Source organism: Glycine max, chromosome 4 (assembly GCF_000004515.6).
Source record: "Glycine max cultivar Williams 82 chromosome 4, Glycine_max_v4.0, whole genome shotgun sequence".
NCBI classification, from domain to species: Eukaryota; Viridiplantae; Streptophyta; class Magnoliopsida; order Fabales; family Fabaceae; genus Glycine; species Glycine max.
In genome coordinates, this window is record NC_016091.4 from 4,851,833 (window position 1) to 4,871,982 (window position 20,150).

The following is a 20,150-nucleotide window of genomic DNA, read 5'->3' on the forward strand; positions in this document are numbered from 1 at the left end:
TAAATTAACAAAAAATAGTATTTTTTTTTTTACTGAGTAAATTACTCTTTGACGAAGATTAGTTTTTTTTTTTTTAATCTACCAAATGGTTAACTAAAATGATTTCCTGTAATTGTTATTTCTTGCTCGGCCTCTTCATAATTTTACAGCACCTATAGGGATAGTGCGAGCATGTTGGGAGCAGTGAAATGATTATCTGGTTCCATATTCAGCAGCTGATCCTTTGTTTTTTTTTTTTTTTTTGCATGAATGTGTATTGTTTAATGATAGGAAGCATGCGTGATGGAATGGGAAATCCCAGACTATAGGCAGGGCATAGTACCATAGTTATACCATTAGATGGATATGAACATGTTTGAAATAAGGTTCAATGTTGTTTATAAAACTTGCAACTATAGCTGAGTGTGACTCGAGTAATGTTTTGGGTATGCTAAACATTTTTCTGATAAAAGAGGAAAAATATATTGGAGAGATTAATGAAAGAGTAGATTTGTTGAGGATGGACATTGTCTATCTTTCTCTTGTTAAAGTATTGAAGGTTCCTTACTTGCTTTATTCCCTGTAATTTGTGTGCACCCTGAATTTTAAGCATTTGATTTTCGCGAGTGTTTCAATTCGAGTACTGTTAGAGGTTGTACGCCTCCATGTGATTCCAAAGGTAATGAAAAGTATTTTGATTTGGTTTCTTTAATGTGAGAATGAGTACTTCAATTCTCTAGAGTGCTTAATCTTCGCTTACTTTAGAGGAACCAAATCCCTCAAAATAATTAACGTTGAATACAGTCAAGCTAAGTTTTGAAGTTACAGATTTCGTTAGAGAAATGTTTCCTCAAAATATCTAGGCGCTTAACCCTCACCTCATTCATTTTTGTGGCATTCGCAATCTACAGTACAGCGTTTTCAGTTTTCAAGGAACCTACTTTCGAAAGGAAGCCAAAATCAAAACGCAACTAGTTCCAGTAAAAGGAGCTGTTATTGGATATGTTATTGCCCAACATGCACATGTTGAATGTATTTTCAACTCCATGTATTTGGCTTGCATCTTATTTTGTGTATATTATAGTCGGTCACATTCGTGCAATAGGCAAATATAGCAAAGTATAGCATCATTCAGATGCAATCAGATGATGGATAATTGAAAATGGATCTTGCCATTAAAGTCTAAGTCTAGTGGCTAAGTTACAATCCACGTTACTATTGTCAAAGATTTCTTAGATAGTTTTTAAGTGTCCTTATATATAAGATTGTATTGTAAGGGAATATGAGAAAACGATTTCTTTATGGTATAATTGTCCCTTATAATCTTGGGTGTCGTAAAAGTACATTATATTTTTTTATAGAAATGTTTTTCATACATTTTCTTTCTAACCTTCATTGAAATTTATTGAAATTCATTAATTTTAGAGAGTTTTACTTCTCATTTAATGATTTTTTTTTCTAATTTAAATACAGGAGCCACCAAAAAAATAATGTTTTTGATAACTGTGAAATATGAGCTAATTTGATAGTCAATTTTGACTAATAAATGAGTGTAATTTCTTTACTTTATCATTGTTTTTAAGGAAATAATAAAGAAATTAACATCTTTGTAATTTTTTATTAGCAGAGAATTCAAAAAAAGAAGATTTCAAGTGTTTTAGAGGAAAATTTGATGTAAAAAGGGAAAAAAAAGACCTTGAAGAAAAGTTGAAAGAATTGGGCAGTTCGTTTAGTGCACAGTGCAGGCTTGGCCCGCACTGTAGGCTTAGCGTGCACTGCAGGCTTAGTGCGCACTATAAGCTTAGCGTGCACTGCAAGTTTAGTGCGTAGAAAGCCTACAACGAAGCCCAAATCTGCGCTTAGTGCGAATTTAACGAGAAAATTAAGCTACCTGGAGCCAGGAAGCAGAAATGAAAGACACACCGAATCTTAGAGCTTTCTAGTGAAAAAATCCAAAGTCTGAGTTTGTCCCTTAGGGGAAACCTCTCTTTTCTTAGTCATTTCCTATTTTTCTTACTACTAGTCATCCAACCCCTTCTTATATTAGTCTCTCAAGTGTAAAGTCTCTCATGGCTATGAGAGGCTAAACCCCCTTTGTTGGAGTCTAGTAGTAAATGCCCTTGTAATGTAATTCTTCTTATCTATTAATGCAATTTCAAATTCTATTGTCTCTTTTTTACTTTTCATCTCTGTTGTGTGGTTTGACCATCCATGCATCTGTTTTTAAGAATTATACATTGAGAAATGGTAATGTCTAAAGAACCGGGAAAGGGCATCTCAATATTGCATTACTAAGTAAGGATATAGTGGCTTTGTTGTGCCTCTGCATACATCTTCATACTTAATGTTGTTTATGGTTCAATCTTTGCAAAGAGATTTGTGAAAGAGAATACATAAATTAAGTTCTTCATTGCGAGGGAGCATATTAGTAGGTGTGGGTGAAAATTGGGAAAACAGTTCATAGAGAAAAACATTAATATTACATCAAGGGTAGATAGACATGTTAGGCCTCAACATTTGTTGGACAAATGACATCAGTTATCTTAAGAATGAGGGGTTGAATTAAGATGCAAAAACTATTCCCCAATTAAAATTTCACTCTCTCTTTTTGGATTAACAATGCACTCTTAATATGAATTACTCAAAAGACAATTCAAAATAAACTTCTTTAAAGAAAAAGATAAATAACAATAAATAAAAAAAGTTTAAGGGAAGAGAGAAATACAAACTTGATTTATACTGGTGCGGCCACTTCTCGTGCCTACATCCGGTCCTCAAACAACTCACTTGAGATTTTTCACTCTCTTTGTAAAACTTCTTTTACAAAGTCTAAACCACACAAGGATAACCCTTCCCTTGTGTTCAAGAATCCTTACAACTTAAGAGACCATCGGTCTCTTAAACAATTTCCTTTGAATAAGAAGAAGAAGAAGTTTCTCTCTTTAAGAGAAAAATATTATAATTGAAGATTAATCAAGATTTCTTATTGAATTGCAAGTGTTAGACCAAGGAATCCTTTTTGAGATGATAAGACATTTCAGTTCAGAAAAATTCTGTAAGCAATTTCGTAACCCAAGTTATCTATATAGGCCTTTGATGACCATTCAAAAATCTCTTGAACAGATGTGACTCTTGGGAGTTATTTTTGAAAATTCCTTATTGGTAATCGATTACCAAAATAGTGTAATCAATTACAGAGTTATTTTTCTGAAGAGTTGTAACTCTTCACATTTGGAATTTGAATTTTAACTCTAGTAATCGATTACATACACTTTATAATCGATTACAGACTTTAAAATTTAAATTCAAATTTCTAAAGTCTGTTTTAAAACATTCAAAACTTCTGGTAATCGATTACAAGCCTTGTGTAATCGATTACAAGCTTTCAAAAATATTAAAAACATTTTAAAACATTCTAGTAAGCATTTTGGCCACTAGTAATCGATTACAGTTACTGGTAATCGATTACCAGAGAGTAAATATCTCTTTTAAAAGCTTTGGAGAAAAACCTTTGGCCATAACTTATGCATCATCAATTTGGAAACTTCTTTTTAAGACTCTAAAGACTAACTTCATCATTTATCTTGGATTTCTTGGAGTCTTGATTTGGATCAAACTTGAGAAACGCGTTTCTTTAGCATCATCAAAACATCATGATATCTTTGCTTCTAAAACATTATCACATCTTGACTTTATCTTTTCATTTAAATTATTGTTTATTTTTCTTGTTATCTTTTTCTTTTCCCTTTTACCCTTAATTTTCACACTTATAAATCATTTTCTCTTCTACTTCTTCTTTTTACAAATTGAGTATTTAAAGCAAGTACAAACAAAATTCTTTGTGAACTTGATACTCAGTATTTTAATCTTTATTATTTGTGATAAAATTGATACACTTATTAATCTGTTAACAATTTTTAATTAATTTCGATCAATTATAAATAGAGTGTCGGAGAGAGATTGTAAGAGGGAGTGCCCTTAGCCATACTCTATTTTGGATTTTGTAGATTTGAAGAATATAGACTAAGTTGTATGTGATACCTTCAGAGTTTGGCTTGAGCTCGTGATTGTAGACTATTAATAAAATTTAATTGATTTAAAGTGAGCATGTATAAATTACTAAATATGTAATTTCAATTGTTGAAGAAAAATTTAATGGTTAGTATTTTAACGCAACCATAATTTATTATGTAGAGCACATAATATTAAATATTAATCTCTCATGAATATTATGTCATCTTTCATGAATACTATGTCATCTTGATCTGGAGTCTCTTATTTCTTTTCTCTATGTATGGTAAGAATATAATAAATATGTGAGAAATATGGTGAATAAAAATAGGAAAGATAACCAATAGGTGCGGGATTGTTTCCTGTAGAGTCCCGAGTTTGACATTTAGAAATATAGTTACGTTAAATAGTGAGAGGAAAATTTTTGTTACTTATAATAGTGCTATCATATTCAAATAAAATTGTCTGAAATAAGTAAAAAAATATAATAAAAATAAATGTGTTTGATTTAAAAGTAATAAAGGATAAATATAAAAAAATAAATAAATGAATAAAAATATGTAAGAAATAAAGTATAAATAATCAATAAATCTCACATCCTTTTATTTATCTCTTCTGTGATTTCTCTTTAACCAAACATACATATATATTTTTGCAGCCATTGCTTTACTCTCTATTCTCTATCTTATTTCCCTTTCGCTGGAAAAAGGGTTAGAGATTTTGTTTTGGTAAAATTAGTTTTTATGTAACTAATTACTCAGTTTCACGTTAACCTAAGGATACAGAATAAAAAAAAAAAAACTCCATTAAAAAAATCACGCGTTGTGGTTGATAAAATAATCACTTAATAACTTAATTGTATTTCTGAGAGTATTACATTCAGTATTTATATTTGAGACATATTCCTCTATATCTACAAGTTTCATCCAAATTAAGCATGATGGGTTGATACAGCTAAACAATTTTAGAGATGTTTATTCCCTCAACTTAAATGTTTTTTTTTTGTAAATTTCTAACTATATTATAAGTTAAACCAAAAAAAATTTATCCTTTACTGTATACTTTTTTAAAAAACATGCATAATAAATTATGCTTAAATTTAATATTGATAAAGTTTTTTAATTTTGTTTCAGAATCATGTTTAAATCATTTTTTTTATAAAAATAAAATGTTTAACCCATTATATTTTTCTTAAACCCAATATTTATATATGTGTGCGGAAAAACAATTTGAAGAAATATGTACGTTTTTAGAAATAATTTGATATGTAAGATATTTTAAAAAATGTTAGAAAGGCCATGATGAACGATGGTTGCATGAAAAAAGAAAACAAAAAGAAGCATAGACAAAGAAACTTTCCGTAATGACGTCATGCTTAGCTGGTTGGTTTGTCCATGGGACATGGGAGAGTCAAGGGTGGATGGCGGCACGAGTGAAGTGCCACGTGGTCTAAAATATTCTGATCAACGGTTAGGCTTGTTGCTTTCAATATTTTAGACATTAGATCTTGTTATTAAGATATTAGTTAAAAAAAATTAAAAATATTGTAAAATTTATAAAAAAAAATTAAAAATATCATGAATAATATAATTTTTTAATTCTTAATAAAAATATTTTTGTTTTAAGTTTCTTAATAAATACTCTTGTTTATGCTTAACATTTGTCTTACATATTTTAGATGTTTTATTTATGTACTCTCCATCCTCTATCCTTTATCCTTTATCCTTTCTCTTCATACGTGTCGCTGTCTTAGTGAGTCACACAATTGAAATTCTCCCATTCAATTTAAATTACTTTGCTATGAGATACTATCCATGGACTTATCATGAAACTACAACATTCAGTGGGTGTTTGTTTTGAAAGATGGAAATAATTTGTGAAGATAAAAATGAGTTAAGGTTATTTGTTACAGACATATAGGTGAGAAATAAATTTGAAATTTCTATTTGTATTATTTTTTATTTATTTTTACTCTTATCTTTATCTTTCTTATCATTTCTTTTTTTTTTCCATTCAAATATATATGCTTTTTATTTTATTTCTCACCTATTTCTACTCTTTTATTTTATTTCTATCTATTCTATTTCTTTTGTCTATACCAAACACAGCCTTAGAATGAAAAATAAAAATGCTTGTCATTTAGGATGTGTTTGATATTGAGGAATGGAAAAAGATGAAAAAGAATGAAAGTATTGGGGATGAAAAGGAAAGGAAGAGAGGAAAAAGAGAATATTAAGTTAGATTATTAGGTTGATATGAAAGATGGTGGAAAAGAGATTAAAGATTTAAATTAAAGTAATTTGGTAAATAAGGAAAAGAAAAAAAAAATAAATGAAAGAAGTAATTTTTGTAAAAAAAAAACAATAACAAAGTGACTTATAGTGTAATGCATGCTCCAATTAATTAAGTACGATAGATTAAATTACAGTGGTGTAATCTTGATAATTATTATATCATTTTTATAATTTAATATAAAATGTGATTTTTATTAATTCAACTGTTAAATTATATTTATATATATCAAAATCATTTGTATCAAATTTTGTTTAAATTAAACAACTACAATAAAAAGGTAATCAAATTATTTATATTTTAATATATTTTTAAAATATTTATATTATGTCAATTTTAATTATAACAAATGATTTTAAATTAATATGAAATTTTATATATATTATTTATGTGAAAGAAACTTTTATTCCAATAATAAATTTTAAGAAAATATTACACAATTCAAAGTTATAAAATGATAAAATAATTATTAAAGTTACATACATAATTTAATCTTCTTTTGACTACTGAGATATCATAAAACTTTTATTATTCAAGGCAAAAGTCAAATTTATCAAAGGTTATAACCTTTTTTTTTAGGTTCAACTTGTTAGTTTGATGAATTTGCCTAAGGAGTCAATTTAAGCATGATATATATATTACTATTTTTTTTTCAATTTTTAGCTAATTATACTAAATAAACATTAAAATATTTTTATTTTGCCCATATTTCAAAATATTAATATATTTTTCACTAAGTGGAGATACACGATAAGTATAAAAATTCAATTAATCATTCAATTGTAATGTCATCAATTAACTATTAGAATTTGGAAAGATAATTCAAATTTATAAAAAAATGTGATGCTAACAAAAAAAAATTATATGTAAAAAATAATGCATGAATAATTATTATAGAAAAAAAAACAAATACTGAATTGCTGAATGTTCGTATTTGCCATTAGATAACGTAGACTTCCACAACTGAACGAACGGACGAACCTGGTGCATGAATGAGAATCTAACTGCTTTATCATTAGTTTAAGTTAGCTTGTGACTTGGAAGTATATATATATATTATCACATTAATATTTTTTAAAAATTGGTATAACCAGAAAAAAATATAGAAAAACCCATAGTTAGACACATTTTTAACAACTAATAAAACAAAAAAAAATCAGATTATGAAGTAAATGTAAATTTGATATTCTTTCTGTTTTTTTTTTAACTTTCTTCTTTTTTTTTGCAAAATTGCATTGAAAATTAAAATATATCTATGATATATTGTAATTCTAATTTAGAAAATATAATTTGAATTTCAAAATAATTATCCGTTTATGCATCTTAGGCACTTCATAAAATCAAATTTCTTTGAAAAACTTGACTTACATAAACATTAATAAATAACATCAATATTATATATTAAGGAAATAATTTTAAAGAATTTTTTATTTTAATTTACTGTCCTTATAATTCCTTTATTTAAATCATGTGTTTGTTTTAATAATTTAAATTAAATAATTCTTTTATTATATTATTTGTGTACGTGATTAGGCTTTTTTTTATCATAAAAAAGAATTATTAATAATATTTTTGACACATTTTAATATTGGTTAAAATTTATTATAAAAAAATTGTTGGCTTTATTTTTTTTATTTAAGACGTTCTAGTCATAATCTATATCTTTATCTTTAAAAAAAACCTATATCTTTAATTTAGCAAAAAAATCAGAAAGAAGATTATAAAAAACTGAAAGAATATCAAATTTAATTTTATTTGATAATCTTATTTTTTATTTATTATATTTTATTAGTTATAAAATTCTTATTAATTGTGTTAAAAATGATGTGTTAGATCTGTGTCATACGTAGTGTAAGAGTTTCTCAAATTTTATAGAGGAAAAAAGATAGTTTGAAATATGTAGGAATAAGATGCGACCAGAATCCACGTGCAAAGGAGCAAAAGAATGAAATAATTAATAATGTGAATTATGTATATTGCTGATCGCTGCACCAAATTAGTAATGCTTTGTGGAGTAATATTTTTTTAGGGAAATCATGGAGTCTTTTTTTTTTTTTACAAAAGGCGTCAAGTGGATTATAACATAACTTTAATAACCTGATCAATGATTAAACCAAAAAGAATAAAGGCAAAAAAAAAAAACAATGAACAAAAACTCAATTTTCAAAAATTGAAAAGAACAATTTTAGATTCCGATTAAATAAGGTTTGAAAAAAAAAAGTTAATATAAACCATTTAAAAATTAATTAAAGTTAAGATTTTAATGTAAAAGCAAATTTAATTTATAAAACCTCAATGCAAAATGAGATTTAATTTTTTAAAATATATAAACTATTTGTTAAATTACAATGAAGTTGCTTTCTACAAGAAAAAATGCATAATAGAAAAGATAGTCACATTTAATAATGAGAACTTAAATTTATAATATAGGAACTGTTTTTTTACACGGAGAAAGGCAAAATAAAAAAACACATTAAACCAGTAAAGTCCAACACATTTGAGTTTTGTAAGTATATTATCATTTATTTCATTATTAAGATGGAAAAAATTTTGTTTAGAGAAACAAAATCAACTTTAATGATGTCTAAATCTCGAAACAAATTAATTTTTTATTATTAGTCACAGGATGTCTGCGATACAAGAAAAATAACACATTAAAATAATACTTTAAAAACATTAATATATTTATTAAATATTTCATATCCATTCTTTGATTTTCAGTAACAAATTTCTCAAATATTTGCACAATTTTATAAGAAAAGAAAAGTCAAACTCTCTCATAAAAAAAGTAAAAAGAAAATGCAGAAATAATTAATAATAGTAATTCTATGAATGATGCCAACAATATATACTACATACATTGAAAATCACTTAATATATACCCAAAAAATGGAAACCCACTTGGATCAGTAAAGACACCCACCAACAAATAAAGAAAAGTTTAGTTAATAGGGTGACAAATTATAGCAGGGAAAGATGAAAAATCTAAAAAATATAAAAAATTAGTTATGTTGATTATTTTATTATTAGGATTTAATATTTAATGATTAATTTAATAATAAAGTATAGTTTTTGAAGATTAATTTAATATTAAATTATAAAATGTACACATTAATTTTTCATTAAATTACATGCATAATTAATTTGTTATATTTTTTTACATATTCAGATATTAAATTTAAAATTATGATTTTTCAAACATGAATTTATTAGAGCCTCTTAATTTTAAGGATAAATTTGGTTATTTATAATAAAAAATTAGAAAAAAAAGGATGAAACCCTTCTATTCATGATTTTAAATTTAATAGTAATTAAGACACTATTAACAGAGAATATTTATTAAAAATAGATTAAAAAAAACTATGGTAAGAATATTATATTTATGATGTTTTTAATTCTGCTTAATACGTATACCTAATATGAATTTCTTTTCAGAAGTTGAAAACGTCACTTGTATAATCAGCGTGATAGTGGTGATAGTCGAAAGAAGGAAAAAGCATTGCGTTTATTCCGTGTAGCCTTTCTCGTAGATTCCAGGAAAAGCGAGGCTATTTTCGGTATTTCCGCATTTTCTTCTTAAACAACAAATAAAAGGAGCAAGCAACACTAGCATTAATTGTGTTCTGTTCAGTGTAACTAAACACAAACCCCAAAAACCAAAATCACAACTCCCAAAGCAAAAACCCAAATCCCAAATGATAGTAGTAACATGAGATGACAGACGACCGCGTGCATCCAATCCCAAACCTAGCTATGTCTCCGGCCACCGCCCACTGGACCTCTGACGCCATCCACGGCGGACCCCTCCGTCGTGTCGACCTCGACTCCGGCACCAACGGCTGGGCCTCCCCTCCCGGTGACCTCTTCCTCCTCCGCTCCCCCAATTATTTCACCAAACGCCAGAAATCACCCGCCGGCGACTACCTCCTCTCCCCCTCCGGTATGGACTGGCTCAAATCCCAATCCAAACTCGACAACGTCCTCTCCCGGCCCGACAACCGCATGGCCCAGGCCCTCCGCCAGGCCCAGGCCCAAGGCAAATCCCTCAAAAGCTTCATCTTCGCAGTCAACCTTCAAGTCCCTGGAAAAGAACATCACAGCGCGGTCTTCTACTTCTCAACCGACGAACCGATAACCTCCGGTTCGCTCCTCTCCCGGTTCATCGAGGGCGACGACGCGTTCCGAAACCAGCGGTTCAAGCTCGTGAACCGGATCGTGAAGGGTCCATGGATCGTGAAAAAGGCTGTGGGGAATTACAGCGCTTGCTTATTGGGAAAGGCGCTGACGTGCAACTATCACAGAGGACCAAACTACTTCGAGATTGACGTGGACATTGGGAGCAGCGCCATCGCCAACGCTATCCTGCGCCTCGCGCTGGGGTATGTTACCAGCGTCACCATCGATATGGGGTTTGTTGTGGAGGCGCAGAGCGAGGAGGAGCTGCCGGAGAGGCTCATCGGAGCGGTTAGGGTTTGCCAGATGGAGATGTCCGCCGCCACCGTCGTCGATGCCCCCAACGCGCCGCGCGGTAACAAGGTCAATCACCTAAGCGGTAACGACGAGTAACTAATTGAAAAATAATAACAATGAGTTTTTTTTTTGTTTTACATAAAAATTACTATTTAGATTACTTAATTTGATTTCACCAACTGCTTGGTCCTCGTTCTTGGTGTAATTTTAGGCTTTTTTTTTTCGGGGAGTAATAAATATTCACTCAATTCGGTCCATTGGAATTATTGTTATTATTTTTTGTTTTGTGTGAGTTTTTTTTACCCTCCCCGTACATCAAGAGAGAAAAAGATGACGACTAATTTAGAATTTAACAAGAAGATAAACTCAAAAACTACTAAAATAATTTAATTTTAACTTTAACGTAGTAATCATGTTTTGTTTGTGTTTAGAAAATTGGAAGTGGGGAAGGGCTAAGAAGGTTGTTGGCATTATTAGTGCATTGTGATTGTGCACGTTGGTGTTTATGACATTTATTTAGAGGATAGGTTTGGTCGGTGAATCTTTTGGGTTGGTGGGCATCTAGGCTAGTGAAGAAATGTGGTGGATGTGAATGGAACCGCACATGGTGTGGAAAAGTTGCATTAAACGCAACACTCTATTGCTTTCAAGGGTTGAAATGAAAACCGCAACGCATGTTGGACATTCTCTAGTGGACAAAGATGCTGGTAAGATATACTCTCTTTTATTAGTTAAGTTTTACTGAAAAAGACTAATATTTTGTGAGACTCACTGTTATTTGTTGTGCTCTTTAATTGAATAGAAAAAGAAATTTGATTGAAGAAAATTGTGGTTCTGTATTGACCAATAAATACTACAATGGAGCGGGCGATTTGGTTTTATTATGATTCATAACTCCTCCGAAGTCCAAATCATTGATAAACAAAGGTTGTTAATTTTGAGAATCAAACCGCAAATAGAACGTACCTTTTGCGTCGTTTTAAGATACTTCTATTCTATTGGACGGTAACATTGAGAGATGCTCTACGATTATGGGACAGCTATGATGATGATTAATATTTTATTCTTCCTCCACTGTCTTCTTGTTCTGAATATAGGCTTTATTAGAGCTTTTGGTTTTTAATCTCAAGAGCCGGATGTGAAGTTCTGTCACAGAATAGTACTAATAATTAATATAAAAATGTGTTAGGTTAACAGTCTCGTTTGGTTATAGCTTTAATCAGGATTATCTTGCGTGTGCCATTCATTCATTTTTTGTATTTTTCCTATTTAATACTACTATGTATGATCAAGATCAATAATGACCGTTTGTCTCTTTATCTGCCGTTTTTCAGTGCCTAAGATGTTTTCTTTTTCTTTTTGGTCACTGTCCAAAATGTTTCCAAATAAGCTATTCTGTGAATAAGGTGAAGCCCCTGGCCCCTGCAATTGACTTAGTTTAAGGGCTCAAAACGTTGTAGAAAAATGAAGACTACATGGTTAAAAAAGAAAAAAAAAATAGTATACGAGTTTAAGTTATTTCGGAGTAGAAAAGTATTTTTTATTTCAATTTCAACGTAGGTTGAAATCAACATGTCCTTAGAGTAAAATTTCATTTTCTCGGAACTTTTTTTAACTGGCAAGCTATATCCAAGAGTCATACCTGGTTGCGTAGCACATGGTTAGACTTAGCCAATCTGATTCTATTTTAATCACTTCTTATTTATTTATTATTTCCCAAGAACAACAATTGGTATTTGAATATCAACGTAATCAAATTCAAAGCAAGTTGTTACCTCAGGATGAGGAAAAGCGACACTGGAAAAACAATCCAGTTGGGCGCCCAATATCTTAACGCCGATTTTTCTGAAACTTCAAAACAGCTATTCAATTACACTTGCTCTTCTTAGAGGAAAAAAAAAAGTAGAGTAACACTATTTCTCCCGAATAAATTCTCCAATATTTTTCAATTACTTGAAAAAATAAATAAAAAATAACAACTTAATATATTCTTGTAAACTTGAAACCAATCAATAATACTATCCTCTTAATTGCCTCGGGTTCAGGACTTTGGGTTAAATATCTTCTATGCTCTAACTATATTTCACATATGTCATGTGTATGCTTGGCAAACCGGTTATCTGCCATCTAATTGTTCTTTTCCTCCGTTTGCTACTTGCTCAAATTCACCATTTTAACATGCCAATTATATTTTACAACAGTATACTTTTTTTTTTTTTTTACTTTTTCTGATGGCTATTTGGACAATATGTACACAGTTTATTTTTGATGCATAACTTCTTTACAAACAAATAATTCTTTAACATAATTTGCCGGCGAACGGGTATTATAATATATAATGCGGTAGTATGATGGAAATGTGATGTGTACAATGAAATGATGCTAATAATTCACTCACTCATTCATAGGAACGACCTCTTCCATGAAATCAATCACTTGTTCGGTTTCAATTCCCTTGGCCTCATATTCCTCCTCTTCATCACTAGCTTCTGTCTCTTTAGCTTCTCTTGTTCATGCAATCTCTTCCATTCTTCTTTAACATCCTCCTCTTGTTTCTATCCTGCTCCCTTAACAGCATTGAAACATCTTGGTCCTCTGCCTCATACTTCTTGCTATACTTCTTCAAGTTCTTACTCATCTCCTCCTCTTTCTCAGGACTCAGTGGTGACGGTGGCCTTGGCCGCCACAAAAACTGTCATTAGAAGCCGAAGGAGAATATGTCATTCCTGAATATACACAATCTCAGAGAAAAAAAATTATCACATGACATAAATAGAACAACTACCAGAACTAGCATATTGAAAATGGTCATTTTTAGACCTCACCAATGATTTACCAATACATAAAATCGTAAAAAGTAAGTAAAAACTATTCAATTCAAACATAGCATGCACCATGGAGAAAGGTTAGTATACCTATTCCCTTCTTAAAACAGAAGTCTAAGTTGTTCCAATTGTTTAACAAGTTACTGAACATGACCCTACAATTGCATTGCATGCATGTCATTAACATGTAATTTAAAAACATAGTCAGACAGCTTAGAGCCAAAGTTGATGGAGGAAGTACCTGAAAGAAATTATCCTTTAAAAACATATATTGAACCCATTTTCCATTTCATGAACTGAAGTCACCCAAGTTGCAGAGAAAGATTGAACAATAAATCTCAAAAAATTATCAAGTAGTTCATAGTTCTGATTAATCTCTACGACAAGTACTCAAATTTTTTAATTTAAAATACAAAATTAATAACATTCGACTACATATCATGTGAAGATCTGCATGTCATTTACCTTCCGGTAGGATCCCATTCAACACTGGTCGCCATAAAATGCTCGGCCATGGCCATAGTTTCAAGCTCATCCACATTATAAAATTCAAGTTGTCCATTTAAGCCTTTCAACCCTGCAAGTACTACAAAGCAACCAACATGTGACCAAAAAAAGGAATTTGCTTGCTTGCCCTTGAGAGTAGTGAGCTTTGACACTCAAGTAAAAACTGGCACCATCACCATGAATCACTGCAAACCTATGTCCCTTTGGCTCTCAGGCAAATGCAATGGTCTTGTCATTTTTATTCTCAAGCTCCAACACTTTTATGGGCATGTCTCGCTCTTTTATACGAAAAAGCTCAAAGCCCGTATATGTGCTTTTCTTGGTTTTTGTATATCGATCAACCTTAACAGCAAGGTACTCTCCATTGCTTTGCCAGTGCATCTTGTAATCACTAACACTAAAAAGATTCTTCTGTCTGAGTTCCTCTTTACTGGGGATCTGAACCAAACTCACCTGCAATACATAATATATATATATATATATATATATATATATATATATATATATATATATATATATATATATATATATATATATATATATATAAAACAGTGCTCCAACATTGCATAAATTAATAAAATGCACTTACACTAGCAGGTTGGTTTTCACCACACAAATCAGGAACAAAAAGTGAAAGGATTGGATCAGTTGGTGACCAGCTGAAATCCATTACACTCTCAAACTTTCAGGACTTCTTGTCAATGAGAGAAAATGTCTTTGTCTCATATACAGAGATCATGTTTTTACCGAGTCTAGCAAAGTATTTGTCACCATTTCCTCCACCCCATCTGAAAAAACAATAATAACATCCCTCCACTAAGCCAATAACACATGAGCAAAATCATAAGAAAATAATTGTTGTAATTGATTGATTAAATTAACCATCATCATTATCTAGGCCAGAGAAAAATCAAAGAAAAACCTGAAAATGGGCCATGAAACTCCTCCTGTGACACCTCCAGTAGCAAAATCATCAGCACTTCCATTGAAATTTCTCATTTTTTTCCCAGTTCTCACGTCAAAAATATTTAGCACAACCCTCTAAAGAGTAAACTGAATTCAGAAATAATGCCAAAGAATCAATGGGAAAAAAGTTAATCTGAAGAAGTGAATGGTTACATTTGCATCTCCAGTATTACTTGGTTCATGGCTACTATAAGTTACCAAATATTTCTCACCGGGTGAAAAATCAATAAATTTAACCTGCAGTCGATATATCTCCAACACTAAGTAATGAGAACCTAGAGCATATCATACAATGCATGACCAAAAATTAAGCTGGGGATGAGCATAACGCATTATAGGATTGAATGCCGTGGCACCTCCCCAAACCTTTACTCCTTGCCTATGTACCGTGGCCAAGTATGTCCCCAGTGGAGACCATAGTACAAAACTTTCATTCCAAAGCAGCACATGTAAACACATTAAACACCAAGCGATGAAGCATGCAAAATATATATGATGGGGAAATTATTAACGAAATATGGGAGGACAAAAGGTTTCACTCACGACATGAAGTTATAAACCAGGTCAGGTTTCAAATGTCTTTCATCATCACATAACCTCAGTATCAGAACCAGCATGAATCACAAATTGGTCTCGGGCTTTTGGGTCAGTCATCCAATATTGAAGATTTTCCTGTCACAGTTCCAATTGCAAAGTTGAGAGAAATATGTACTTGTCATACATTCTTAATCGGAGAACACTGCATGAAATATTATGGTCAATTCTAAACCACGTAGTATAGCATATAAAATGAGTAAGGAAAGCAGAATGGAAAACACTACAGAGAAAAGAGAAAAAAAGATTTTGTTTCTTGATTAAACTGTTATAACTATTGATAATCGATTAAACGCAATACCACAGGTTTATACGGATTGGTTTCAGGTGGAGTGATTGGAGTCCACTCAAGAACCTGTCAAAGTCATTTAACATATTCACATAACAGATATGAGAGCGATCCAACCTGTATCCACGAGTCTTCTCTTTAGCAAGCCCAGCTTCCTACAATGACACACAAATGAGTCATGGAGTTAAAAAAAGACATTTCATCTTGCAGAAATAATTTTCATTAGTAACTCAGTAAGTATTATTATTAGTCACATTAATAGTTAGTGACCTGAGGTGTATTATACTCAATAAAGCAATAACCCAAGGTTTTGTCAGTGACATGACTAACAGGCATCCAAAAGCCATCTTCCCTTATAGTAAGGCCAATCTGACAGTAGATTTTTCTGATTACACCTTCGAGCTTCTCAAACTTGTATGGAGGAACAACTATGATGTGGCCAAACCCAATATCAAATTTCAAATTGTCCTCTTGTACATCATTCTCATCGCTGCCATTTCTAATCTAAAAAAGGTTGAATAATATTAGGATGAATAAATCATCAATTTGATATTTTTGAAGTATTACTGTCTTTCTAAATTGTTTTTTAGAGTAAGAAAACTTATTTAAGTAGTAGTACTATTGCGATAACGTTATTAAGTAGTACTAATACAAATCATGTTAAATAGCCTTTTAAAATCACCAAAAAATATTAAATAGTAGTTTTATAAATCATATTAAATAGCCTTTAAATAATAAAAAATATTTTAAATTAATTCCTAAATTTTACTATAAACAAATCAATTTAGGAAACATCCTATACTTTAGGCATTATTTGAACAATTTTATAATTTTAAAACTATTTAAGAGAGAAAACAATAGTTGGAGGACAAAATTCATATTTAACCCATAGTATTTATAATTCCGAGGCATATATTTGTTGACCGTGTTAGGAATAATAGTACTCCCAGTCCCAGCCGGGCAGCACTTGCTTGCCTCAATCTCTTTCATCACACTAACATCCACTCACAAAATTGCTCTCTCTTTTTATCTTTCAAATACAGTATTATTTATTTTTGAACCCCTAACCTACTTTCAGTATCAATATTTATAGCCATTTCTCATTTCTGACCTGTCACTAGTCTCTGATTCAATTGCTTAGCTATTTTTTTGACAACAGTATCTTGGAGTGCAAGTTTGAAAAATGGTGATGAAGGTGCAGAGGAGACCAACCCAAGACTTGACAATTTTGCCGAGAAAGTAGACTCTTTTTTTTTTTCTATCATTTATTTTAACTTTAACGTATTTCTTTTTTTTTTGTTCTTCTTTTTGTTTTTGTCTGAACGTTTGTAAATTGGACTTAGACCGAACATTATTTGTGTGAAGTGAGTTCAAGTAGCCTAATTTATTTCAATTAGATTTTGTCTGATGGGCTCAAAGGAGCCCAATTTGGTTTTTCTTCACTTGAGAATTCTGATTAAAATAAAATATAAACAAAACTGAGTGTTTACAAGCTTCTATTGAAGACACTGCCTCTGTTAATAATTTAAGCCAGCAATTGGTTACTTAGGAGACTATAAATAACACTGTTATGTGTATCTTCATCTCCGAATTATCATTTTACTCCATTCAATTAGAATTGAGTTGTTCTTTCTCTCTGTTGTTCTTCATTGTCATGGATTCTTCTCATACTTAGAATTTATGCAAGAAGGATAGTTTAGGGGATGAAAAATATTATGACATTATTAGTACACTAATAAATATAACATATTTAAATTTAAATAAAATTAACAATGTGTATTATGTGTTGGAACTTTTTGACTTAATGCATCCAAGTTGAACATGCTAGGTTTCCACAATAATTTCTCCCCACTACAAACGGCGATGCTTCCACCTTTGTATAATGCACCATGCAGTAGTGAAGGGGAACTCGTTGTGACCTTTCCTCCAAATCCAATTATAATGTTACAATATTAAAGTTCAATTAGGATTCTACTGTCTGAAACCCTCTTTAAAAAGAAAGTTAATAAACTACAATTAGTATGTCATAACATGTTAATTTTAGTCAAACTAGACCGTTTCTGAAAAACAGATCAGAGGACAACAAAGAATGGAGAAAGAAGTAGAACATGACAAATAAAATAATTTACAAACACTATTGTTAGGATTACACCATTTTTTTTTTCCTTGTGCATTAGTTGATGCAAAAGATATTCGAATTTCACCCTCATCACCACTTTTTACTCCAACACTAGTGAGCTTCAAGAAAGACTGACCCCAATTTTTTTTTTAGAAAAGCTCTTGATCATTTGCAAAATCCTCCACCAACTTCCTTGTGCTACCATTGCTAATCAAAACAGAATCTGATTGGAATAGCCCTTTGTGGGCCAGAAGATTTTGGTAGTACATGTTGTGATGCAAGCTCCATTGGAGCTTGTAGGCCTAGGATCTTCTTCATCAATGGATTCCTTTGCTTCTTGGAAGATAAATGGCAGCGGAATGGAGAAGGAAGAGAGAGAGGAGACGCCACTTCAAGGAGAAGATGAGTCTAGAAGAAGCTCACCACCATAGGAGGCCATGGATAAGAACTTGGAGGAAGAAGGAGATGAATGAAGGGAGAGGGAGAGAAGAGCACGAAATTTTGTGCTCAAAAGGAGCTCTGAAATCTGAAGTTAATATTCAAATGATCAAAGTTGAAAAAAAATACACACACATGACCTCTATTTATAGCCTAAGTGTCACACAAAATTGGAGGGAAATTCAAATTTCACTTGAATTTGAAATTGAATTTGTGGAGCCAAACTTTGGAGCCAAAATTTCACTAATTATGATTAGTGAATTTTAGTTATGGTTCAGCCCACTAATCCAAGATCAATTCCAAGATTCTCCACTAAGTGTGCTTAGGTGTCATGAGGCATGAAAAGCATGAAGGACATGCACAAAGTGTGACTATATGATGTGGCAATGGGGTGTAGTAAGCAAATGCTCACCTCCCCCTCTAAAATTTAATTGGATTGGGCTTCTACCAATTCAATTAAATTTATTTCCAGCCACACACATCAAATATCCACTTAGTGCATGTGAAATTACAAAACTACCCCTAATACAAAAACTAGTCTAGGTGCCCAAAAATACAAGGGCTGAAAAATCCTATATTTCTAGGGTACCCTACCTACAATATGGAGCCCTATATACAAGGACCAAATATAATGACATCCTAGTCTAATATGTACAAAGATAATTGGACCCAACCTTGGCCCATGGGCTCAGAAATCTACCCTAAGGTTCATGAGAACCCTAGGGCCTTCTTCAGCAGCTCTAGCCCAATCTTCTTGGAGCCTCTTGCTCATGGTTCTTGTGATTGGTCCCTTCCTAGGGAGGATTGCATCATCCCCTTCCCCTTGAAGAGGATTTGACCTCAAATCTGTTAGTTCCTCCTCCTCAATATCAGCTCCACCTGCAAAAGGAGTTAAATCAGAAATGTTAAAAGTGGTGTTGACTCCATACTCTTCTGGGAGGTCCAACCTATAGGCATTGTTATTGATCCTCTCCAAAACCTGAAAAGGTCCATCCCCTCTAGGGCTAAGCTTGGATTTCCTTTTAGTAGGGAATCTATCCTTCCTAAGATGGAGCCAAACCCAGTCACCCTCATTAAGAACTAGCTCTTTTCTTCCTCTATTGCCTTTAGTTGAATACACCTTTGTTTGGTTCTCTATTTGGTTCTTAACCCTCTCATGCATCTTCTTTACAAATTCTGACCTAGATTCCCCTTCTTTATGTATAAAAGAAGTGTCCAGTGGGAGGGGAATGAGGTCTAACGGTGTTAGGGGATTGAACCCATAGACAACCTCAAAAGGGGACTGCTTGGTGGTTCTATGAACCCCCCCTGTTGTAGGCAAATTCTACATGAGGAAGATACTCATCCCAAGACTTATGGTTGCCTTTCAGAAGAGCCCTTAAAAGGGTGGATAAAGACCTATTCACTACCTCTGTTTGCCCATCAGTTTGTGGATGACAAGTGGTAGAGAAAAGAAGTTTAGTTCCTAACTTAGCCCATAAGGTTTTCCAGAAGTGGCTAAGGAACTTAGCATCTCTATCTGACACAATGGTCCTAGGCAAACCATGGAGTCTCACAACTTCCTTGAAAAAGATTTTTGAGATGTGGGAAGCATCATCCACCTTGTGGCATGGTATAAAGTGTGCCATCTTGCTAAACCTATCCACCACCACAAAGATAG

General features: G+C 31.8%; 1 protein-coding gene and 1 pseudogene across 1 annotated transcript; one reads left to right on the top strand and one right to left on the bottom strand.

Moving 5' to 3' along the window:
- The first annotated feature begins 9,891 nt into the window (after nt 1-9,891).
- LOC100800245 (protein ENHANCED DISEASE RESISTANCE 2-like) lies at nt 9,892-11,459 on the top strand. The gene has a single exon (XM_026128173.2). It carries the CDS (start codon nt 9,997-9,999, stop codon nt 10,846-10,848), a length of 852 nt encoding a protein of 283 aa, XP_025983958.1. The 5' UTR covers nt 9,892-9,996; the 3' UTR covers nt 10,849-11,459.
- Nucleotides 11,460-12,791: 1,332 nt separating this feature from the next.
- LOC100812181 (eukaryotic translation initiation factor 3 subunit B-like) lies at nt 12,792-16,923 on the bottom strand (annotated as a pseudogene).
- Nucleotides 16,924-20,150: the final 3,227 nt, after the last annotated feature.

Bases quoted from the DNA above. Each gene is read 5' to 3' on its own strand.
- LOC100800245 (XM_026128173.2), top strand. From the start codon at position 9,997: ATGACAGACGACCGCGTGCATCCAATCCCAAACCTAGCTATGTCTCCG.